The 25,738-nt window shown below is 45.8% G+C and overlaps 1 protein-coding gene across 1 annotated transcript in view; it reads right to left on the reverse strand.

Moving 5' to 3' along the window:
* Positions 1–15,211: 15,211 nt before the first annotated feature.
* The window catches only part of LOC119403309 (uncharacterized), a 49,831-nt gene continuing 39,304 nt past the window's right edge, over positions 15,212–25,738 (reverse strand). The window contains exons 16-23 of the mRNA XM_049418268.1: positions 25,339–25,458; positions 17,614–17,775; positions 17,336–17,497; positions 17,063–17,224; positions 16,761–16,922; positions 16,484–16,645; positions 16,214–16,375; positions 15,212–15,216 (exon numbers count right to left, since the gene is read on the reverse strand). Of these exons, the coding sequence (XP_049274225.1) occupies positions 15,212–15,216; positions 16,214–16,375; positions 16,484–16,645; positions 16,761–16,922; positions 17,063–17,224; positions 17,336–17,497; positions 17,614–17,775; positions 25,339–25,458 (1,097 nt within the window). The remainder of the gene's footprint in view (positions 15,217–16,213; positions 16,376–16,483; positions 16,646–16,760; positions 16,923–17,062; positions 17,225–17,335; positions 17,498–17,613; positions 17,776–25,338; positions 25,459–25,738) is intronic.

The raw sequence follows: 25,738 nt of genomic DNA on the forward strand, positions 1-25,738 counted from the left end.
GGTCACTGGAACTGCGGAAGTACCGCGATCCTCCCGCCCGCCGCCATAATTGGTCCAGCGTAGCCGAAGCTTCGGTGGCGCAGTGTTCATTTTACTTGGAACAACGAGCGTTTTACCAACTGCGTAACCGCACCGAATGAAGCATATACCGCTGTTCCCTAAATGATTAGGCAAGAAACAGTGGCCGTTTCCACGTCTTACACACGAACGCACGCGTACTACCGCGATGACAGAAATGCACACCGCGTGGCGCCTATACGTGCTCCGCTGCTGCGTCTTTGCTTAAGCACTTGTATCCTATCTGTTAATAAAGCACATTAGAGACGTGCATGATACAATCGATGATGATTCGGACTTAGGTGAGAGCATGATGAAAACAAATGCGATCAGCGAGCGCGGACGCCGCGCTGTTGACGTTTCTTTTCATCGCCTCGGTACATTCCTATGTACAGGAGTACGGAAAATATAAAATTACATACAGCCACACAACAGATGCGCACTGACCCATCTGAGATTTATTTTAAGCCAGTTTTGCCCAGCGCTGCGCGCATACTGATGCTTTTAAAGCCGCGCTTCACCTTTTTCGGAGTTCTCTAAGGCAGGTCCGTATTTTATTATTTTTTTTACTAAAGGCAAAGCTTTGCAAACACTCAATGCATTAGGGCGGATATTTTATGAAGCTAGTACAGGAGGACTGAAGCCGACACTCTAAAGAACGTACACACCTCCTTTCATTCAAGAAATGAGGTCGTCATTCGCTTTGAGGAGCTTGAAGAATAGGTATGCCAACACATATCTCGTGTGGCAAAAGCAAAAAAAAAATGCGGTGAACCTTAGCAAAGAATTCGCAGCTTGGTGCGTTGTTGCGGAATTATGAGTACGAGCAACAACAGCAGGCACTACGTCAAAAAACCAACGATCAAAAGTGAGCCTATATAATGGAAAATGATTTCAGCGGAAATGAGCAGTCAGTTACCGTGGCTCGCTGGTCGTCATCTGTGAACCCGAAGGTGTCAATTTTGCGCCGAACAATAAGAGCGGCCCGGCAATGTTATTTTGTAGGAACCTTCACCGGCAACCACGCGACTCACGCTGCAGTAATATCGGCATTGCCCGTAACAACATTAGCGGACATTCAATGAAATTTTGGTCTCGCAAAGGCGGGTATCATTCGTGGGAACAGAATTTATCCTGCCTTATTCTGTGCGACCACAGAGCGCATCGCTCGGCGCCTTACTCCCCGCTCGGAATAGCAATGCGCGTTCTGACATCTTCTCGACGGGCCGGTGTCTGCATTCAAAAGTGCAGCACGCAGACATTATTCGATCTCTTGACAGGCTTGTTAACTACGGTGCATCATAACGATACCGTAAAGTACGTGTACTCTTTTCTCAAACTGTAAAAGCAATCGTCCTCCAAAGCACCGTGCGTCGGCGGCCGATGTGAAACCAGCTAGATGAATGAGCAGTACCATTTATGGCGCGGAATCACCCCGTCACCTCTGAAAGAAAATCGCGCGCGCGCGTGCGAGGGGGGCGGAGTGAGGAGCGCACGGCAGCAAAGAGAAGACGAATGCGGTACTTTTCCCGTTCCAGTGACTTCAGTTTGTACGACTTTCAAAACGCAATTTAAGAATCCACACCCTAATTCAGATCACAAAAAGAATGCACGAATCCGTCACTATCATTCACAGTCGTTCCGCTTCCACCATTTTCTCGAGACACATTCTCGCCAGTGGCCAGTCCATTTAACGCGTATCGACAGCTGACGCAGTTACGAAAACCCACACAGGTGCACTCACGTGAGACTGCAGTTAGAAGCCTTTATTTAGCTGTCTGCAGTGCCATGTACAGTGATTTTTTTATTTATTTATTTTTTTTGCCTGCCAAAGTTTCGTACCGAGCTGCGCCGTATAGATTAATGACTAATCACTCGACATCATCAATACTTACAATGCATTACGTACAGTAAAAACTTGGGTCGGCTGCATCAGCTAAGCAAAAGAAGAAGAAAATAAGAGGCCGTCTTAGGCCAATGCATAAAGGACCCTGCGAGTTTTATGACTGAACAACGCCGATGGTGAGTTCGTAAAAGAGCGCGCAGTGCGATTCGTATCTAAGCCTACAGCCGAGCGATAGCTACCGGGAAGCGGAGCGGTCAGAGAAGACGTTAACTCCTGCTGGACTGTCGACACCGCCTGTACGCGTCGGCGTTCGTTAGCCACCCTGCCTTCACCGACAATGATGGTATAAATGGGGCAAATGAGGACGTACTTACTTTCCACTTTAGCCTTCGCGGGAATTTTGAGCCCGTTCTGGGGATTTTGGTTATGGCGGACTGTGTTTTCTCCGCGTGATGCACGCTCAACGTGAGTGCTTCGTTCTCTTCGACGGTGTCCAGCAAAGTGCAAATGCGCTGACCTTCAATACTTGGGAATAGAATAGTCTATTTGCGTCAGAGGTAGCTCTCCTGCGCTGCAAAAATTATGCCAGCTTCGTATGCTGTGGTGCCAAGCTGAAGGAAGAGCAGAGCTGGATGGTCTTCGTTGTTTTTTCTATATTCTCTTTCTTCATTCTGTTTCTTTCTGATTCTCTCCGTTTCTTGTATCTTTTTCTGTACCTTTTGCTATAACTTTCTCTTTCTTTCTTTTCTCGCTCTTTCTATCTTGATTTCTATTTCTTGCCTTTCTCTCTATTTCTCTTTTTCTTTCTCTTTGTCTTGCTCTGTTTTTCTTTTTCTATCTCTTCGTGCGTTTCTTTCTTTCTCTTTCTCTCTCTCTTTCTATACTGTTGTATTTTTATTCCCTTTATTTATCTCTATTCTCTCTTACATTCTTCCACTCTCTGTCTTTCACGTGTTTCCCGTGCTCCACTTCGCCGAGCAAAGTTTTCGTTTAACGCTCGCACCTCGTGTACTCGGTAGCGGGGTTTGCTCAATTCCTGTGGCGCATACCCACCTGCATTAGCGCACCCAGGATATTTCTCAGGGAGGGGGCGGGAGGGGAGGGGGCAAGCACATTGCATAATATGCCATTTCCTTACTTCAGCTGGAGTAATGCGACAGGAAATAAAATACCGAATAATAATAATAATAATAATAATAATAATAATAATAATAATAATAATAATAATAATAATAATAATAATAATAATAATAATAATAATAATAACAAGAAGAAGAAGAAGAATCACATCAATTATGATGATAATTATTCAGCGTTTTACAGAAAGGTCTTGAAATAACTTGGCAATGCCAAAAAACCGTTGAAAATTGAAAACCAACGCGTAACAATGTTTATTAATCTATTTCTTTTATTTATTTATTTTCATACCCTCAGGGTCCCAGGGCATTACCGAGAGGAGTGGTCTGAAAACAATACATCAATAAGTGCAATTTTGAAGGAGGCAGATTCTCCGATTGCAGCAATCGAGGCAGGAAGGTGGTTCCAGTCACTGCTTGTTTGCGGTTTTACAGTGCCTCCAGATTCGGAGGCAATCAAGCTTTCTGCACGTCACCTACTTTTGCACAGCCTGCGTGATCGGCTAACTTTTGACCCATCGACAATGCGACGTGATGACATCATGTGGCGTCAAGTTTTGGCGATCTGTGACGTCATACGGTTACGTCATCACGTGATGATTTTTTTTACATCACTCGTTTGACGCCGGCGTTTGATGAGGTACCTGTTGTGTCGTGCATATCAATTAAGGCACATCAAAGGAAACATTCGTTCCTCATTCTTTATTTCCTCTTCGTCGTCTTCGCTGAGGCGGCCGCCGAGCACGTGCCATCTCCTGGCGCCGTAGTCGGCAGTGACGCCTTATACGACATATCCCCTTTTGCGAAAAAAAAAAAAAAGTTGCTACCTAATATAGTCCTTGAACTTCTGCGGTGTCTTCTTCTTACGAGTGCTCCTTCTAATACGCGCTTGAGATCCCGACATATTGGGTGAAACTTGCGCACTGTCTGCTGCGAGTGGTTCAGGAGAGTCCGCATTTTCATGATTATCCTCTCTTGACGTGCCAGGATGCGATAGATCACCCATAACTGTACCAGACGATTGAGTGGATGCCGGTGACCAGTTCATAACAGCAGATGTGCCTGATCTCATTTTGCTGACAGCTGCAGGGTGAACAGCAGCTAACTTGGACGCGTTCCACACTCGTCCATCTTCCAACAAGTACGAGGCTGGTCCACGCTTTTCAACGATCTTCTTGGGCGCGGAGAACTGTGAAGATAGCTTCCCAGGAATGGCAGATAATTTAACCCGCACGTAATCACCAACGGCGAAGTTTGGTTCCTTGGCTCCGCGTTTTTCATCTGTATAGCTCTTCGACCTGGTTTGCTTGTTTTTCACGCGCTCTCGCAACTGCTCAATCGCCCTTGACGGGTCCGTGCTGAAGCATTTGTCGGGCATGCCCACTATGTCGAGCCTTGTTCGAGGTTGGCGTCCATGAAGAAGTACAGCGGGCGCAACACCAGTTGTCGCGTGAGGCGTACATCGATATATTTGCAGGTAATCAAGCATGGCTATTTTTATATCACGGCGTTCAAACAGAGCCAGTTGTATGTATGACTTCAATACCCTGTTGAATCGTTCCACCAAGCCGTTAGCTTGCGGGTGGTACACAGAAGAGTTGTAATGCTTGATTCCACGTTCTGCGAGAAATTCTTCAAAATTTGCTGATGAAAACTGTGGCCCATGATCGGATACGAGACCACGTGGGTATCCTTCACGTGCAAAAAGTTCAAGTAAGAATTTCTTCACTGTAGGTGTGGTCGCGTCTCTTACGAAAGCCACTTCAGGCCACTTGCTGTAATAGTCAATGATTGTAATGGCAAAACGGCAGTCGGCTGAAGCTTGCGTGAAAGGTCCTACGATGTCGATTGCAACTTTTTCCCAAGCTTTGTCAGGAAGAGGAACGGGTTGCATTGGCGCTGCAGAGGTACGTGCAGACTTGTCACAGGACTGGCAAATCACACATGTGCGCACAAGCTCTTCAATGTGACTGTCCATGCACGGCCACCAATAGGACTCTCTCAGGCGAGCTTTGGTGCGACTAATGCCTGGATGTGACTCATGGGCCAGATCCATAAAACGGCGTGTCATAGACGCTGGCACGACAATCCTTTCACCCCGGCACAAGATATCATTTACAAGTGAGAGTTCAGCTCGCACATGAAAGTAAGCCAGCAGCTCTTTCGACAAGGATTTTTTGTCAGGCCAAGAAGTAATCGTGAAGTGCTTGGCTTGAGAGAGAGCGGGGTCGTTGGCACTGGCTTCTTGAAGCTCTTGCATGGTAACGACTGGAGACAGGAAGCATATGAATTCTTCTTCGGGTGCATCGCGGAGTAAACTCTGTACGGGCAGCCGGGAAAGAGCGTCAGCCACGACGTTTTCGCTACCCTTTCTGTATTCCACGGTGTAGTTGTAGCACAGCAACCGTGAGGACCAGCGCGCAATCCTTAATGGACGGTGACCGGTACCTTTCGTTGAAAGAAGCGTAACCAATGCCGCATGGTCAGTCCGTAAGATGAAAGGTCTCCCCCACAGGTAAACGTGCCAATGTTCGCAAGCCCAGACGCAGGCAAGAGCCTCGCGTTCGCCAACTGAGTACTGCCGTTCATGTGGCTGCAGGGTACGCGAGGCGAACGCGACAGTTTGCAGTGAGGTTCCGTTATCTTGCTGAAGTACCGCACCTAATCCATATCCTGAGGCATCAGTCGTGACGTACACCGGTAAGTGAGGATCGAAAAGATGAAGAACCTCGCAAGATGTTAGAAGAGCTTTCAGTCGCTCCAAACTGCCTTGTGCTGCCGCAGTCCAAACGAAAGGTGCATTTCCTCGAAGCAAGGCACGCATTGGCTCCACAACGTCAGAAAAATGGGGGATGAACTTGGAGTAGAAACCTGCTAGTCCCAGCATCGAACGAAGTTCGTTGATGTTTTTAGGTGAGGGTGCCTTGGTTATCGCCTCAATGGATGACATAAGTGGGAATAACCATCTAGCGCTGACAACATGACCAAGAAAAGTCAGCTCTGCGACGTCAAAAACACACTTGTGGTTCAACCTGAGGCCCGCATCAGAGAGCCGTTTCAAAACAGCGCGCAAATTGCCCAGATGATCCTCGCGGGAGCGTCCATACACGATGATGTCGTCAATGTAAAATAAGACGCATTTGCACCCTTTTAGGATCAATGCATCATCTTTTGAAATGCTGAGGGCGCCGATGCTAGTCCGAAGCAAACCCTTTTGAAGCGAAAGAGTCCGTCATGAGTTATGAAGGTAGTAAGGTCACGGCTCTCTGGACTGAGTGGTAACTGGTGGTACGCAGAAGCTAAGTCGAGCTTTGAGAATCGCTGCGCCCCAGCCAAGCTGTTCAGTAGTTCTTCAGTTTGTGGCAAAGGAAAACTGTCCACTACCACAGCTTTGTTTGGCTCCCGTAGGTCAACGCACATGCGAATCGAGCCATCCTTTTTCCTAGCTACCACAATGGGTGACACCCACTCTGACGAGTCGACGCGCTCAATGATGCCCTGGGCTTCTAATTTTTGTATTTCTGCCGAGACTTGCTCGCGAATGACAAGTGGCAGCCGTCTCAGCTTGCTGGCCACTGGTTGAACAGACGCGCGAACTTTGACCTTGTGACAGAAGCCTTTAACAGTTCCGAGCTCTTTTGAAAATAGGTGCTCGAATTCGAAACGTAACTCTTCAGGCAACACAGGAGTTTCTTGCGTCATCAGAAGACACTTAAGCGGTGACCCCTGAATCTTCATGTCCAGAGCCGCGATGCCATCTAATCCAAGAATGGTTGTTCCTCCAGGCACAACGTACAATAAGATAGAAGTGCATCGACCATGGAATGAGGCCGCAGCAATGAAACATCCTTGAATTGGAATGGCGGACTTGGAATAGTCGAGAAGCTGAACGGACGTAGATGTCAGAGGATACACTTTAGAAAAGTGACGTTTGTAAAGGTCCTCAGCCAGAATGGAAACCGATGATCCAGTGTCTATCAAGAATGACACAGAAATTCCCTCAATTTCTAATACTGCGTAAATTCCTTTCTTTCGGCTCCAGATTTGACACACACTTAAGTGATCGTCTGGGTCAGCTGTATCGCTATCTTCCGCGACATGCTGAACATTTTTCGCGAACTTTCGTAGCGACTTGCACACCTTTTCCAAATGGCCAATTTTCTCACATTTTCGACACTTATGTGTCTTGGCCTTGCACTGAGGGCTATTTGCAAGGTGCTCCGCCGAACCACAACGATAGCATTCCTGCTCTTTGAAGGATCGTTGACTTTGACTTTGCGTCTTATAGCATGTGCACGTGCTACAATGCTTCTCTCTCTCTCCTCTGAATTATTTTTAACACGATGAACTTGTAATTCCTTTCGGGACAGTTCTCTGGCTTCACTTGTCGCCTGATCATGCTGTTTTGCAATAGTAAGGGCCCTTGAAAGCGTTAGGGACTCTTCCAGCAGAAGGCGTTCACGTAAATACTCACTGGTCGTTTTCTCTATCAGCTGGTCGCGTATCATGTCGTCCGCCAAGTCACCAAAATCGCACGCTCCTACCAAACTTCTCAGAGCGGTGATGTAATCCGCCGCAGTCTCACCTGGGGCTTGTGTACGTCGACGAAACCGGTGACGCGCAGTAGTGACGTTCACCTTGCTCCTGAAATGACCTTCCAGCGTCGCGATGGCACGGTCGAAGTCATCCGGGCTAGGAGACGCCAACGTCCCTTCCGTGGGGCTCGAAGCCGCAAGGCCCGGGTCGTCCGTTGCCGTCAGAGTCTGGAAGATGCGCTGTCCTTCCAAGCCCAAGCAGTTGAGCGGAATCGCCTTCCGCCAAAGAGCAGGTAGGTCGGAGGCGCCCGAAGCAACCATGTAATTCTTGAAGGCTTGTATCCATTGCTCCCAAGGGATGACCGGGTGTCCAGGTGACGGCAGGAACGGGGGTGGTGGTTGTAGTCCAGAAACACTCATCGTAGAGGACGACAGGCGTACGTACAACACTCACGAAGATGAAGGTCAGACCGGTAGCACATGGGCTCGTAAATCTTCGTCGCCAAAATATGTTGTGTCGTGCATATCAATTAAGGCACATCAAAGTTGGTTGGTTGGTTGATCCTAGAGGAATGGCACAACCCACCACGGGGGATCGGCCACGAATCGTGCGGCAGTAGGATGTGTGAGTGAAAAAAAAAAAGGGGGGGGGGGAGAAAAAAAAAAAAAGGATAATTCTCAAGAGATAATTTTAGGTAAGCGAAAATGTTATTTGTGTTCGCGGTTTCCCAATTGAATGCTAAAGAGATAGAAAAAAAATGGAAGAGAAAGAGTTGGTTAAATAAAAGCATTAAATAAATAATGAACGATAAATGAAATAAATAAATCACCGGTGTGTACTAGAAATATTAGCATGGCAGTCTTTTTGATTCGTTTATATAGTTAATTACTGCCTCACATATGTCCCTGTTGCAGTGACCCAGTGCCGACGCCCCCAGGGAGAGTAATGCCGTTACGGAAAGCTCAAGCCCAAGTTTTCGGAAAGGAGGTTCAAGAAATCTTTGCCTTAGATGTTGATATCTGCGACATTCTGTGAAAAAATGCTCTATGGTTTCTGCTTGCGAACAATAACAACATTGAGGGGAAGGAACAAAACCAGGCCTGTGTAAGTAAAAATTTAAAGAGGGAATTCTGCATCGCAATCTAGTTAACGTAACTTCTAATTGTCTTGTGCCACACCATGAACTATGCCATGGAAACCTAAGGTGCTGAAAGTCTGCCCCGTTTAGAACAGAAGATCGTGTGTGTTCCTCTCGAATACAAAAATATCGAAATCGTGCGATAGTATTTTGGGAGGAGGGTCTTAGAACCTTCAAGACCGGGCCCTGAATTGATGCCGCCGCCAATGTGTCCGCTGCTTCATTTAGAGTTATTCCAGTATGACCTGGTACCCAAACCAAACGGACAATACGTACATGATTGGGCATATATGTATATAATTCTGACAGGCAGCTCGATGACTTTGGTACTGTCAAAGCAGTGCAGACTGACAAAGAGTCGGTCAATATAACCACTGAAGAAATAGATGCTGGGAGTTTGCGCAATGCCAGAATAATTGCCATTAATTCTGCCTGGAATATTGGCGTAAAATCGGGCAGTCGAAGAGAAAAGGACCAGTTTAAAGCTGTTGAATAAATGCCCACTCCTGCCTTCTCATCTGCAACGGAGGCATCTGTGGCTATGACTGAACTTATCCGTAGACTCTTAAGGTGGTCGCTCAACAAGCCGTTTAAATATCTAATAGGCAATAGTTTAGCATTTTTTGGAAATATATCATCAAATTCTATTATTGTTTTATGATTGAGTACACTTGGGAAACTTATTTCGCGCATTGTTACTTGTAACGGCTCCAACAGCTGCTGTACGAAAATTATTTGAGGGCGATGTAACCGAGACCACTCACAATCAAAAAATCTGGACGGTTCGCAAAGAAATATATATTGCGAGCGTCTCTGTGGGGAGGCATAGATGTTTAGAAATGTCTGGACTGTTAGAATACGAAACCTAGTTTGCAGAGACGGCAGGTATGTTTCATGGTAAAGGATCAAAGGAAACATTCGTTCCTCATTCTTTATTTCCTCTTCGTCGTCTTCGCTGAGGCGGCCGCCGAGCACGTGCCATCTCCTGGCGCCGTAGTCGGCAGTGACGCCTTATACGACAGTACCCAAGGCTTTTGCAACGCTGGTGTCAAACGGTCACTTCTTATCACGATCTGGCCATTCAGATTGAATTTCTTGATCATGATTGGCTTCTTCCCGCAAGCTCCACAAGGGAGGCAATCAGTGTTGTTTGTGCCTTCTTCATATATAACATCAATATTGACGCAAGATACATTCAAATTACGCGCCCCAGCAGTTGCTACGCCCTCCACGTTGTCTACGGCGTGCGTGGGAAACAGAGGAAGCAAAGCGTCGATGGAGCATGCCAGGATCACCGCTGACAACTCAGGCACGTGCGAACTGCACGGGACAAGAAAAGAAGAAGAGGTGCCGAACTCTGGTGAACAAGAGGAAGGCGTTCCTGCAGGATAGACTTAGCCATTGTTTTATCTAACTTGTTTGTTTATAGGGCACAAGTTCGCCCAGTTTAAGCTATTAATTAAAGTGTGCTTCTTGACCTTTGCGTGACAAATCTGGTGGAGGTGCTGGGTATGAACCCAAGCTCTTCTGAAGTTGGAGGAAGCGGCCCGGAGCAAAGAAGACTTGGACCCGACGAGCTGACTCCTGTTCATCAGCGCAGCAGTCGTCGCCTACGCGGTGAGGTCCCCGAGTTTTCACCTTTGTGTTGCACAAGAACAGCAGCAGCTGTCAGCGAAGACGCTACCAAAATGACTTCTCAGGTCACGCCAGCACAAATTATAGTGGATCCGCCGATGACGCCCGAACCTTTCCACGGCGACGCATACGAAGACGCAGAGGACTGGCTCGAACGCTTTGAGCGCGTCGCGAAGGTCAACGGCTGGGATGTGGATCGCAAGCTACGACGTGTTTACTTTGCGCTGGAAGACTCTGCACGAACGTGGTTTGAAAACCACGAGGCTGCCATCTTGTCCTGGGATGACTTCCGACGGGAGCTGCTTGCCACCTACCCGAGTACTGATCGCAGGGAGAGAGCCGAAGCTGCTCTACAAGCAAGAAACCAGCGGAATAATGAAAGTGTGGCCATGTATGTAGAGGACATGTCCCGTCTCTTCCGCCGAGCAGATCCGAACATGAGCGAGGACAAAAAGCTTCGCCATCTAATGCGAGGTGTGAAACAGGAACTGTTTGCTGGTTTGGTTCGGAGTCCACCGTCTACCGTCGCTGAGTTCCGCTCTGAGGCAGCCACAATGGAAAGAACGCTTCAGCAACGAGCGAGGATGTACAACCGGGATCTGGGCATTGCCTCCATAGACTCAGTGCCGGCTGTATTTGGAAACAGCGTGGAGTTCTTGCGTGAACTGGTGCGATCTGTAGTGCGAGAGGAGCTCCAGAGGCAGCGGTTGGACCATAGCGCTCCAGCTGTGTCGTCACTGGCCGACGTGGTGCGCGAGGAAGTGAGAATGGCCGTTCGGGATCCCCAACCCATTCGGGGACCTCAGCAATACGCCCAGACAGAAGCGCCACCGCAGCGACCGCAGAGATCCTCATATGCCGACGCTCTACTGCAAGGGCCTCCCGCCCGTATGGACATCGCAGCCACTTCGGTGTACAGCACTGCGTCATCGAGCACGCCCCCGCCACCGGATAGGAGACCAAGGAAGACAGATATATGGCGCACTCCTGACAGAGTACCTCTCTGCTACCACTGTGGAGAGGCCGGCCACCTCTATCGAATGTGCCAATATCGCCAGGCGGGGCTTCGTGGTTTCGCAGTGAATGCACCTCGGCCTCGAAACGGTGAGCGTCCTTTCGAAATTGAGCAATACCTGTCAACTCGTCAGGGCCCACATGACCTTCAGCAACATCAGCCTCGCTCCACAGCGCCATTGAGATATCGGTCGCCGAGCCCCCGTCGATCATCAGCCTCTCCCACTCCAAGGCGCCGTTCACAGAGTCCGCGTCGGGAAAACTAGAGTCAGCGACCTGTGGAGGTAAGGCCGCTGCCGACGCTGAAACAGAAGAACCTCCATCGCTGACTCCGAACGACGACGACGGACTAAGAAGCCGCTGCAGTGATCGCGACGTCGCTTCCGACTTGCGTGTATTCGTCGACGGCTGCGAAGTGAACGCACTAGTGGATACAGGTGCGGATTACTCAGTAATCAGTGGCGACCTTGCCAGGACACTGAACAAGGTACTGACTCCTTGGAATAGACCGCAAGTTCGCACCGCAGGGGGACACCTCATCGACCCGACGGGAATGTGTACGGCTAGAATAGGAATAAGGGGCTTTACATACGTCGCAAGTTTCGTGGTGCTTCCGGAATGCTCTAGAGACTTAATTATTGGTATGGACTTCCTGAAGGCTAACGGCGCTGTAATTAACTTGCCGGAATCATGCGTCTCATTTTCTACGAGGCACGCGATTGCAACGTTTGACACAGAAGAAAAAGTGAATGATCTTTGCATTGCGGACGACGACGTGGTGGTACCTCCGAGGTCCAGCATAGCTGTTACAGTAAGGAGCAATGCGTTCAGTGATCATAAAGGGCTCGCCGACAGCAACACTGGACTCATACTCAAAAAGGGAATCTGCATGGCAAGAGGCCTTGTCCAGCTTCGTGACGGATGTGCTAACGTCTTGCTCACAAACTTTGGAAATGAGGTACAGCACCTAGCAAAGGGAACCGTCATTGCAAGCATCCATGACTTCGTCCAAGTTGCGGACCTGAGCGCCTCTGAGACGTCACCACCTGATTCCCAAGACGTGGATTCTGTACTCGAGTCCATTGACATCGACCAGCGACTATTGCCAAGCCAGAAAGAACAAATAGAGGACCTCGTGAGAGAATTCGTCGCATGCTTTTCAATGTCATCCAAAGTCCGACGAACGCCTATTACCAAACATCGCATCATTGTCGACGAGTCAGTCAGACCTATCTACCAGCGCCCCTACAGGGTGTCACAAAAGAAAGAGAAGCTATCGGAAATCAGGTCGAGGAAATGCTCAGAGACGACGTAATTCAGCCATCCGCCAGTCCGTGGGCGTCGCCGGTGGTACTTGTAAAGAAAAAAGACCAGTCCCTACGCTTCTGTATTGACTACCGAAAGCTGAACTCCATCACTAAGCGAGATGTTTATCCTCTTCCGAGAATTGATGATACTCTGGATAGACTAAGAGATGCGAAGTTCTTTTCTTCCCTAGACCTAAAAAGCGGATACTGGCAGATCGAAGTGGACGAACGAGATCGCGAGAAGACTGCATTCGTGACACCGGACGGGCTATACGAATTCAAGGTACTTCCATTCGGCCTTTGTTCAGCTCCCGCAACGTTTCAGCGGATGATGGACAGTGTGCTCTCCGGACTAAAGTGGCAGTCCTGTCTCGTTTATCTTGACGATGTTGTGGTTTTTTCTGCTACCTTTGAGCAGCATGTAGAACGACTGCGATCTGTGCTGAAAGCCATTAGTACGGCAGATCTGACGATAAAGCCACAGAAATGTCACTTCGGTTTCCAAGAGCTCCTCTTTCTTGGCCATGTCGTCAGTGCTGAAGGCATTCGTCCGGACCCTGAGAAGACAGCGGCAGTAGAAAAATTTCCACAACCAACGGACTTTGCGCTTATTACCGTCGCTTTGTCAAAAATTTTTCGAAGACTGCCGAACCACTAACGCGGCTGACAAAGGACGACGCGCGTTTCATTTGGCTGAAGGAACAGCAGGATGCCTTCAACGAACTGCGACAGCGCCTTCAGAGCCACCCAGTCCTCGCACATTTTGACGAGAAAGCCAAGACTGATATTCACACAGACGCAAGCAACTTAGGTCTCGGGGCCGTGCTCATTCAGTGGCAGAATGGTGTAGAGCGGGTCATTGCGTACGCTAGTCGTACACTTTCGAAGGCCGAGATCAACTACTCGACGACAGAAAAAGAATGCCTCGCGGTGGTTTGGGCCATCAGTAAGTTTCGGCCATACTTATACGGCAGACCTTTCCGAGCCATCAGTGACCACCATTCACTCTGCTGGCTGGCAAATCTTAAAGATCCGTCAGGACGTCTTGCGAGATGGAGCCTGCGATTGCAGGAATACGACATAACGGTTGTCTACAAGTCCGGTCGCAAGCATAGTGATGCTGACTGTTTGTCACGTGCACCAGTTGAATGCACGGAAGCCGCCTCCACGGAAAGTGGACTAGACATTCCTTTTTTAGGAGCCGTGACTTCGTCGCAAATGGCACAGCACCAGAAATCTGACCCTGAATTAGTGCTCCTTATCAAGTACTTAGAGGGACAGCCCGTCAGTATTCCTCGTGCTTTTTCCCGTGGCTTGTCGTCGTTCGTCCTCCGAAATGACGTCTTGTATAAGAGAAATTTCGAACATAGTACAGAGACATTCCTGCTTGTCGTCCCTACAGCGTTACGACCCGAGATCTTGGAAGCATGCCACGATGACCCGTCAGCAGGACACTTAGGAGTAAGCAGAACGTTGGCACGTATTCGCACGAAATATTACTGGCCAAAGTTACAAAATTCTGTGCAGCACTACGTAAGAACTTGCCGGGATTGCCAAAGACGTAAAACACCATCACTGAAGCCAGCAGGTCTCCTCCAACCTATAGAGCCACCAGAAGCCCCTTTCGCACAAGTGGGAATGGACTTACTTGGCCCATTTCCCACTTCGTTGTCAGGGAAGCGATGGATCATCGTTGCAACGGACTATTTAACGCGATATGCTGAGACAGCGTCTCTTGTTCGGGGAACGGCCGTCGAAGTGGCCGAATTCTTTGTGACCAACATCGTACCGCGGCATGGCGCTCCTAAAGTGCTGATCACGGACCGAGGAACAGCGTTTACAGCTGAGTTGACAAATTCCATTATGAAATTGACGCACACCTGCCATAGAAAAACAACAGCGTATCATCCCCAAGCGAATGGACTGACAGAGCGGCTGAATAGAACGTTGACTGACATGCTGTCGATGTACGTGGACGTAGAGCACCGAACATGGGACAAATATTACCGTACGCAACATTCGCATACAATACCGCTGTGCAAGAGACGACGCGAATGACACCTTTTCAACTTGTTTTTGGCAGAACTGTTACCACCCCCCTGGATGCAATGCTACCGGTCGATGACAATTACTCCGACCACGACGATAGTACCAGCGACTTCACGCAAAGAGCTGAAGAAGCAAGGCAGCTTGCGCGACATCGCATTCGGCAGCAACAAAAAGACGATGCCAATCGGTATAATTTGCGACGAAGAGACGTCAAGTACGCTCCTGGAGATAAAGTATGGGTATGGACACCCGTACGCGTACGTGGGCTCTCCGAAAAGCTACTTCGGCGTTATTTTGGTCCTTACAAGGTACTTCGCCAGCTTGGTCCATTGAACTATGAAGTTGTCCCAGAAGAGCAAGTAACATCAGCGAAACGGCGGCATCGCACAGAAACTGTGCACGTCGTCCGAATGAAGCCATACTACGAAAGGCAATAATGTATCAAGCACCACTGCCGGTTGATGCCTGTTTCTACCGGCAATTACTTTAAATACTAGCCTGCAACCAAAACAAGCATCGGGACGATGCATTCTCGGAAGGGGAATAATGACGCAAGATACATTCAAATTACGCGCCCCAGCAGTTGCTACGCCCTCCACGTTGTCTACGGCGTGAGTGGGAAACAGAGGAAGCAAAGCGTCGATGGAGCACGCCAGGATCACCGCTGACAACTCAGGCACGTGCGAACTGCACGGGAAAAGAAAAGAAGAAGAGGTGCCGAACTCTGGTGAACAAGAGGAAGGCGTTCCTGCAGGATAGACATAGCCATTGTTTTATCTAACTTGTTTGTTTATAGGGCACAAGTTCGCCCAGTTTAAGCTATTAATTAAAGTGTGCTTCTTGACCTTTGCGTGACAATATATATATATGTCTATATATATATATATATATATATATATATATATATATATATATATATATATATATATATATATATATATATATATATATATATATATATATATATATATCTATATATGGCTACTGGCGGCGCTGACTGACGCTCCCACGTTTAAATGCACACATATACACCATAAAGTGGACGGGGGGATGGCCGCCGTGGTAGCTCAGTTGGTAAAGCATCGGACGCGTTATTCGAAGGTCGCAGGTTCGGTCCCTGCCCGCGGCAAGCTATCTTTTCGTCCACTTTTCTTTCTTCACAATTACCTTACATTTATTACTAAAAACATCCCCTATACTTTCCTTGGCATTATTGTCTGTTAGTTCTCATTAATATTGTGTATAACAAAGAGAACGAGCCCTTGAAATTAACACTTCTTTCCTTCATTCATGTATATATATATATATGTATATATATATATATATATATATATATATATATATATATATATATATATATATATATATATATATATATATATATTTATATAGCTATTATTTAGAGCATCATACTTGATATCCCGGACGAGTTCATGGCGTTACTTACAGTGACACAATTATATTATCAAGGTAAAACGTGGACGTTTGCACTTACCTATTTTTTGCTTTGTTGGTCGCTTCTGTATAACAATTTGGTTTAGAGGTGGGACAGCTGGCAGGTTTGGTTTCGGAAGCACAGGTGCGACTGGACTGACCGGAAGGCTGGGTACTAGGGGGCCGCTGGTACCAGTTTTTACAGCACCTTCTTCCCTTGTGCCTAAGAGAAGAACGTTTAACATTAGGAAACCTCATTTCATTAGAAGTGCTACATTGTATTAACATCACAAAAAGCGTTTCTATTGTGCAAATAAGACGTGGCACTGACCTCCTTTTTGAGTTGTTGGTCGTTGCTGCAGAAGAGTTTGGCTGAGAGGCGGCGTAGGTGGTAAGCTTGGCTTCTGAGGCACAGGTGCGACGGGATGGACCGGGAGGCTCGGTGTTTGGGGGCCTTTGGTAGCAGTCTTTACTAGCCCTTCTTCACTTGTCGCTAGTTAAGAAAGTTTCATATTAAGCAGCCTTATTATATGAGAAAAATTTACAGTTTACTAGCATTCCAATAAGCGTTTCTATTGTGCATGTAAGATGTAGCCGCTTGTATTTACCTATTTTTTGTGTCACCTGTGGTTTCTGTAGAAGATGTTGGTTCAGTGGTGGCGTAAGTGGCAGGCTTGGCGTCTGAAGCACAGGGGCGACGGGAAGGACTGGAAAACTGGGTGCTTGGGGGCCGATGGTACCACTCTTCACGGGTCCTTCATGACTTATCCCTAGTTAAGAAAGTTTAATACTGAGCAGTTAAGAAAGTTTATTACTAAGCAGCCTTACTGTATGAGAATGATTTTACACTTTACTAGAAATCCAACAAGCATTTCTGCTGTGCAAGTAGGTTGCAGCCGTTTGCATTCACCTATTTTTTGAGTCGTTGGTCGTTGCTGTAGAAGATTTTGGTTTAGAGGCGGCGTAAGTGGCAAGCTTGGTTTCTGAGGCATAGGTGCGAAGGAATGGAGCGGGACACTCGGTGCTTGGGGGCCACTGGTACCAGTCTTTACGGGTCCTTCTTTACTTGTTCCTAGTTAAGAAAGTTTCATATTAAGCAGCCTTATTATATGAAAAAACTAGTTTACTAGCATTCCAACAAGCGTTTCAATTGTGCAAGTAAGATGTAGCCGTTTGCATTCACCTATTTTTTGAGTCGGTGGTCGTTTCTGCAGACGATTTTGGTTTAGAGGCGGCGTAAGTGGTAGGCTTGGCGTCTGAAGCACAGGGGCGACGGGAAGGACTGGAAAACTCGGTGCTTGGGGGCCGATGGTACCAGTCTTTACGGGCCCTTCTTCACTTATCCCTAGTTAAGAAAGATTAATATTTAGCAGCCTTACTCTATGAGAAAGATTTTACACTTTACTCGCATTCCAACAAGCATTTCAATTGTGCGAGTAAATTGTAGCCGTTTGTATTCACCTATTTTTTGAGTCGTTGGTGTTTGCTGTAGAAGGCTTTGGTTTAGAGGTGGCGTAAGTGGAAAGCTTGGCTTCTGAAGCATAGGTGCGACTGCACGGAGCGGGACACTCGGTGCTTGGGGGCCGATTGTACCAGTCTTTACGGGTCCTTCTTTACTGGTGCCTAAGTGAAGAAAGTTTAATATTAAGCAACCTGATTCTTTGAGATGGGATACACAGTGCACTAGCATTACGTCAATCGTTTCTAGTATGCAACAGCATAAATAACGAATGGCGAAACATGATGTCGACAAGGCTGAAGGAATTGTACGCCCAATGAATTGCGTGTTTACAGAACTATCCCGCATGCCACCGCCAAGATGTTAGTAATTTATTGCAATGTTCACCGAATTCACCAGCATGGATTATCCTCTGATTGCGTAAGAGCAAAGTAGAAGTCCAGTATAGGCATCACCGATTGGAGAAAGATGTACCCGCACTCGTGGGATACATCGAAAACTTCGACAGCCTTAAACATACGTTCAAATTTCTAAAACTCTTCCTTGGTTCAATATTGCAGTTTCATGTGAAAGGACGTTGTCAGAAGCTCAAATATCATAACAGCAATATCAGTGATACTACTTCCACTGAGACACAGAAGCGTGCAAAGAAATGCATGAACGAACAAAATCGTGTGCATGGTGAATCTTTCGCATTATCATTACTTTAACAGACACAATCTCTATAACACCCGGACCTATATAAAAAAGAAGCTATGCGTACCTATGACTTCGTATAAAGTGAAACCAACTATAAAGCTGACCATATTTATGAACGCCTTTGTACTTCAACAGCAAGCGGCGCATATATTCATTCTTTCGGAATTCTTCATCTTTCAATAGCCCTCAGCGAATTTGAAAACAGTATTATTATGGGCCAATAAATTCATATTTAAAAATCCAAAATATCAATACCTGACTTCATTTCGCAAGCACCTATTCAAACTTTCAACTGTAAGGTGCTGTAGTTCACATGGCAGAAGCGCCACCTCCAGGCATTTTTCTTTACTTTTGGTAGAACCATTATAGCGAGGTAACTACTCTAATAATAACCACTCAATAGTAACTGACTGCCTGCACAGAAGCATTCCACTAGTGCTTATTACACGTCTGGGTAGGAGTATTTTGAGAAAAGTGACGTTCAGGGTGAAACATGCCTTGAATGTGGCATGGATCAAGTGACAATTTTTTTGCATATGTTTTATTGGCATTTTTACTATACAATATTTTACGAGTGGTGTATGTAGTCTCCCGTTACGGTAAAATTACCAATCAGAAACTTTTAGCATGTCGCAATAACTTATTTGAGTAGCTCGTAATTTGCACTTGGTGCTTGATCAGTGTGCTGAATGCCAGGATCGCCTGTAATACAATAAAAAAAGACGTGTCCTGTGCACTTCTACACCATTACTGCTCATGTATCAAACGTCACACAAATGAAAAAAGTCATTTTGGACCTTCAAAATTATTTTCATTTTTTAACATAGTCTCCTCTCAACTCTACACACTTGGTACATCGATGTTCCAGAGCCAGTATTCAATCCTTAAAATGAACTAGTGGAAGTTCTGAAAAGTACTCATCCACAGCACAGGAATCGCTTCTTCATTTGATGAAAATCACAGCATATCCACGGAGCGAAGGATGATGAGTGGGCGAAGCTGCGGAGGTTCATCGGTAAACCGTGAATCTTCCGTAAATTCTGCCCAGTACATCATCACCGACGTGAGATCGGGCGCGTTTATACAAAAGGTTCGATGAGAGTTATGACGACTTGCAGCTCACTTTAATTTTACATGTACGCTGTGAATTTTCATTGTTTAAAAAACCATTGCTTTAGAAAACATCTGGCGTCTTTCGTTAAGCGGCTGGCGTTTTTTCGTTTTGCTTTAGAAACATCTGGCGTTCTTTCGTTTTGCTTTTACAAAACATCTGGCGTCTTTCGTTGGTTTATTTCATCAATTAACGGCGTTTTGAACAAAATTTTTATTGTTTATTCACGCAAAGGAGAAATCTCACCAGGCACTACCTTGGAGGTAAACAATGGCTGCTAATGGGAATGAGAGACAGAAGAAGTCGGCTTTTAGCTAACACTTACACTTCTACTTCTATTAACGTTTCCTCCTGGAACATGCCAATGGCTGCTAATGGGGAGTGAGAGACGGAAGAATTTGGCTTTTAGTTAGCGCGCAGGCTGCGAATTTTTTATTGTTCAACAACGCACAGGAAAAATCTCCCACCGGCACCACCTTGGAGGTCAAGATCTGGTACTAGCGTTAAGACTGGTTACGCACTACGACGGGGACGAACGGGTGCCGCTTTAAAGAGCTTCGCCCCTAAAAAGTACATTAATTCGCGGGCGTTAGTGCTTAACACTTTCGTGACCGCGGAAAAAGCGGTTATTTTGGGGTAGTCCCAGGAAGGAAGTTTTTCCTGCCACAGAAATTGATTGAAGCTAAAGTGTGGGGCATCAAAAGATAGAAGGAGAATCTGTCTTTCCAACATTATAATTACAGACTACACATTTATTTCGAATATTATCAAAAAAATGATCAAAACCAAGAAAAGTGCAACAAAAACAAAAAATATTCAAAATTACATCACTTTGACTTTGCACGAGATAAAACATTTCAAAAATCTAAATATGCATTTTGAACACAAAGCCCTCATAGAATAGTACGGGAAATATAAGCCCTGTGAGTACAAAAATTACTTACATACATAAAAAATATAACCACTAGTGCCTATTATGCCACCGCGCGAAGCAGTTTCTCGACGCAGTGAAACAAAGATTGGCGCACTGTGCGTTTACTTTTCGAAAACATGCATCGCGCATACTTATTTGTGTGGTTGCATGTCTTTCTGACGATTTCTGCGGTAAAAACAACACGAAAAACCCTCCGCGCGGCACTCCGGAGCGCTAGGTCAAGGTTTATTCCGCGCCGTCTTCGCGGAGGGAACTCCGCTCTTTCTGCGGCTGGCGCCAAATGATCCTAGCCAAACAAAGTTGACGCCTTGCAGATGAGAGCTGTGGCTTTTAGTACGCACGGGATACTTTACATCAACGCGCGGCAGCGATAAAGAGCGAAACTTACTAGCGAATACCTGCTGATGTTCCGGGGTGGTTTGACGCATTGTTGCCATCCGTACAGAAGACTGACGAGCCGAAGTCGTCTTTCATGTCTGTGCTGCTCCTATCACCCAGAGACTGACGCTCAGATTAATCGGAATCCCTCAAAATTCGCCGTTTTTGTGGAGCACCCGCGAGCGATGTCGATGCCACAACATAAACCGCCAGCACTCATTTCCCCGACTGCTGAGGAGCTTCAAAAGTACGCCGGGCCCACACCGGAAAAAAGAAGCTAAAAATCAAAACTGTGACTCCCTCTTTTACCCTTTAAATGGCGTTAGCTGTCCAGAAGCGCTTATGGAGCGCCAAATTGCGAACTTGAAGTCATCGTTAACATACTAACGGTGGGAATAAGCGCGGTCACGAAAGTGTTCACTGGTCACAGGGCAGCCACGAAACTCGCGGACAGGAAATTTACGCTAATGGAATGAGTTCTTTCTGACGGTTCATAATAATTATAAGCATAATGAAATTTTTAACACATATACATGGAAACAACAACCCCCGTATAACCAAAAACAAGTGGAAATGAAAAATCCGCAATAGTCACCCTCACACGTTGTTTGCTGCCCAAAAATATCGAAGCCGCCCGATGTGTTACGCTGCTGTGGAGACTGATATTTTGCATTGCTGGAGGCTTATGAACTGCTCGTTCATATTTTTTCGCCGACAGTGTTACAGCGATTGGTAATTAGAATTTGCGTGCACATATTAAGAAATGCCGTCATTATAGAAAGGTAGGCTCACGCTGCAATAGGCTACACATTGAGAAGCTCCCCTAAAGGGATTAGGCAATACTGTAGAGCGCTAAATATAAACGTTACATGAAAACGGCTTTGCTGCATGTATTCGACCTTTATTTCTTTTTGTTCCTTGACGCATAACAGATGAATGCGCTCTTGACTGCAGAATACTTAGTCATGAACATCATATCACAGAAACCAAAGCAATAACGCATTGCACATGTTACAATTTTGTTTCTAGGCCATGTACACGATAGCGTTAACAAAATAATATAAAATAATACGCGCTAATGTTTTTGTCACTACTGGTCTTCTCTGTATGCCCCATCATATTACATATAACGTTTCCTGGAAACCACTTGCAATATGGCTCCCGCATTTCGAGGGTTGTTCTCGTACTCAACTTCTACAATATATTTATTATGTTCATTTAGGCTTTACACCCTTCAAATTATTTTCCTTCATTCGAAGAACACCTCAAGCGTAGCGTCTTCGCGCACATTTGGTGCCGTTCTTCAACAAATGATAATGAGTAAGACATAGACAAACAAGTGCTCCAGAAACGCATCCATCATGAACAAATCATCTCTTACGTGGCACCGGTGGTACAGAAGAAAATCCGACACCAGGCCGGCCATGTTTTACGGTCAAGACGTTCTCTGTAAAGCCCGATGCTTGTGTATTGCTCATTAAGGAGTTTGTCGAGCCTTGCGGTAAAATATTAGTTCCCGTATTAGCAGCAGTACACAAGCCTTTTTTGTGTAGAAAGCGTGACGTAGTACAAACATCAGTAGGCACGTTACACATTCACTCAAGGATGCATTACGGCGAGCTTCACAAACACGTTATTGGTCTTGATAAAGCGCGTCGGCTGTCATCTTTTCAATTTACATAAATAGCACTGACTACATTCATGCTGTCAATCTGACATATATGGTGCTTAGGTAAATATTACAAAGTGCATTTTGTCTTCTATACGCCAAGTTTCCACCTTCACTAAGGTAAAGATTTCTTCAGTTATGTCTCTCAGCACCTACAAGTGTTAAACACAATGTCTGCAAAAATAAATGCACTACCCACCAGTGCTTACAAGGCGACCACAGAAGAGCTTGATTTATTTCATAATCGTCAACTGCTTTTTGTTGATATGCTTTGATTAGGCAATAGTGTCCACACATCACTGACAAATTCAATGTTCCGGGGAACGTTACTTCTTGAACAAGAATGTCTCGTTACAGAAATGACAACTTAGTTCGTTCGCAAGTCAAATATTTTTTGCTTTTTATTATTATGATTGTTTGCATCTTGATTTTAAAATAAGCTTGCGTATTGTCAAATTGCTGATCACAGTACAACTGACCACTGTGATGTTTCCAAAGTAGCAAGATGTCACGCATAAGAAAAGTGTCCGGTGCAGTCCTTAAAGGAAATACAAAGCAGAAGATCACTCGTCCCTGTTCCCAGAAATGTGGTATCGAAGTCCTTGTTTTTTTAGATCACGTGTTTCTCTCTCAACCCTTCATTATATCCCGAAAAGCATATATCACTTAGGGATTACATATCTCGTAAATTTACATATTTTAAAAATATGCTACTAATGATTTGTTTATAAACTGGCATTTCTGGATGACCAGTAATAACCAGAATAATCCCGACTTCAGGATTAGGCACTAAAAGATGCTGTTTGTTTTTAATCAAAACAAATGCGTCTCCGACACAAGCACTTAATCTCACCAACCACTACTGGTACACACTGATGTCAGTATAAAAAGATGGTGGATGCATGGTAGATCTAAGCAGTTAAATTTCTACCGGCAAACAAAATTGGCTGGCGGTGGCTCCTTGTTTGAGAACCATCGATAACCTGGGCCGCGAAACCCAAGGACTTCTCGCGTTGAAGAGAACACAGGCAGCTCTGTCTCAGCGCCAAGAGTTGACAATAAAGTGTATGGTGCCCTGTATCTACCTCTGGAACGTCGCTATTAGGAATAACAAAAACCTTCGTAGTAGAGGTTGCAACATCAGCTCTGTCATGAACAGACAATAATGACTCGGAAGCAATATTTCTTGTAACTTTTAGGCCAGTAAGTAGCGTATTTAGTGCGGTCCTATACTAAGAACTCTGAGCCAGGGACCATGTTTTCTTAATTTTTGACTAGTTGATCGTATGTTCCCTTGAGCATATAGCGCAGAGAATAAAATTACGTTGATTTGCGGGTTACTCCCTTGGAAGTGTGTTCATAGTTGGCAATTAAGAAACAAAATGAGTAGTACATGCGCGAGGAAAACGGCCTATTTTATAGCAGAAAAAATGTATGTTGTTTCAGTGCTTTCAGGTGCACTGGTTTATGCTAGAAGCACAGGGCAGTGTGTGCCCACTACTCGGCTGTAAGGAAATATGTGTACCTGTACGCCCGTACACACTTTGTTGATGCAGTACGTCATGGTGATTACATTCATCAGAGCTACAATTCATCATATGATGAATTGTAGCTCTGCCCTTTGTAGTGGAATGACAGCTTTCAACCACCCACCTGTTACGCAATTCAAATGATGAAACCTGGTGTGAGTCCGCGCTTCGGCGGCGCAGCATTACACCTCTTAACATTACTCCTTACCAGCTGGTACGAATCTATAGGGTCTCTTTCCAAAGTTTCACGCACTGGTGTGGCCCTGCGGTGAATACCTGAGTGCCATGCAGAACACGTTAGTTCAATTCCCGTTCAAAATCCAATTTTCATTATTGGTATCCATCGGGATTTCCCGCTCAGAACCAAAGGCGCCGACACCGACACCGCATTTTTGGTGACACAGGCTCTCTAACGCTGTGGTGTTAAAACGCTAGGCTAACTGAGCGAATCCCGTATACGTACAACATACCAGACTTGAATTGCCATACCATTGAAACTTGGTTTAAGCAAATGATGACCATGCTAGAACTAATTCGTAAAATAGGGATGTTCCGGAAACCGAGAAACGTTTTTTTTTGGTCCCTCGCAATCTAAAGTTGCGACGTAGCGACGCCGAAAAGCTACCACCGCATTCTTTTTAACGAGATCCCACACATGATCGTGTGATAAGCAGAGATACATGACATGTAAGTGCAAACAAAGAAACAAATAGTTGGGAAAGAAGGAGTAGGAGATAGAAAGGCAGGGCGCTAAGCTTCAAATTAGGGAATGTAAGAGAAGACAACAGTTTGCCCATGCATTCTCCAGTAGCAACGAAAATGTACTCGCAGTGCACTTCAACGAGCTGCCTATCGTTTCGAAAACGGCAGAGGTATCACTAATGCAACAGATGCCCCTCTTTTTATTCTGAAAAGCCTCCAAAAACTCTCGCGCTAACGTGTCCGCTACTACTGCCCATTATTTTAATCTCACGAAGCAGAGGCTCACATCTGTCTGCTTCATAATGCGCAGGTGTGTGCGCATTACCTATATTTTTTAAAGACAATACCTACTGACATGCTCACCTGCAGGCTACACAATGCGCGCTTACCTTGGGCTCCTTCAGAAGAGTACATAAATAAGAAAAGTACATGTTTTTTCACAGATACGCCCTGACTAATGTGTGCACAAAAAACAGTATCCAACCGTATCAAAACAAGCAGAACCATTTCCTAGTTTTTATCAAAATTATCACTAACCATACTGAAATATTGGCAGCGCAAACTAACGGGACACAGAAGGGGAACACAAACAGGCGCAGTGTTTGTGTTCCCCTTCTGTGTCCCGTTAGTGTGCGCTGCCAATATTTCACTATGAACCTATATCAACTTGCCCGCCTTTCAACACTTCTGCAATTTATCACTAACCAGTTGTTTCCGAACCACCTAGGCCAGGTTGAAGACTGAGGCCAGGATGATGTATTCCGGGGATTGGTGTACTGCCAGTGATTAGTGCATTGGTTCCTGAGGAGATTGTCGGGCCTCGTGCTGTAAGAAACATATTCTCATTTGTTATACAGGCATTACCTGTTTATTGCACATGTGGGGAATAATATTCACGAATTTTAATAGGGCAAACGGAATTTCGGTGTCACTTAAGGCCACACGTTTTTTCTTCGCGTTTCTTTTCAATAGGCATAACGTGGGGTTATTTCAATAATTTCCTTTTTGAAAATCCACCGCTAGAAGTGTTACGGTTGAGGCTGTAGAGATCAAATCAAATCAAATCAAAATGAGTTTATTAAGACATGTATACATGGAGTACGCT

Source organism: Rhipicephalus sanguineus, chromosome 8 (assembly GCF_013339695.2).
Source record: "Rhipicephalus sanguineus isolate Rsan-2018 chromosome 8, BIME_Rsan_1.4, whole genome shotgun sequence".
NCBI lineage: Eukaryota > Metazoa > Arthropoda > Arachnida > Ixodida > Ixodidae > Rhipicephalus > Rhipicephalus sanguineus.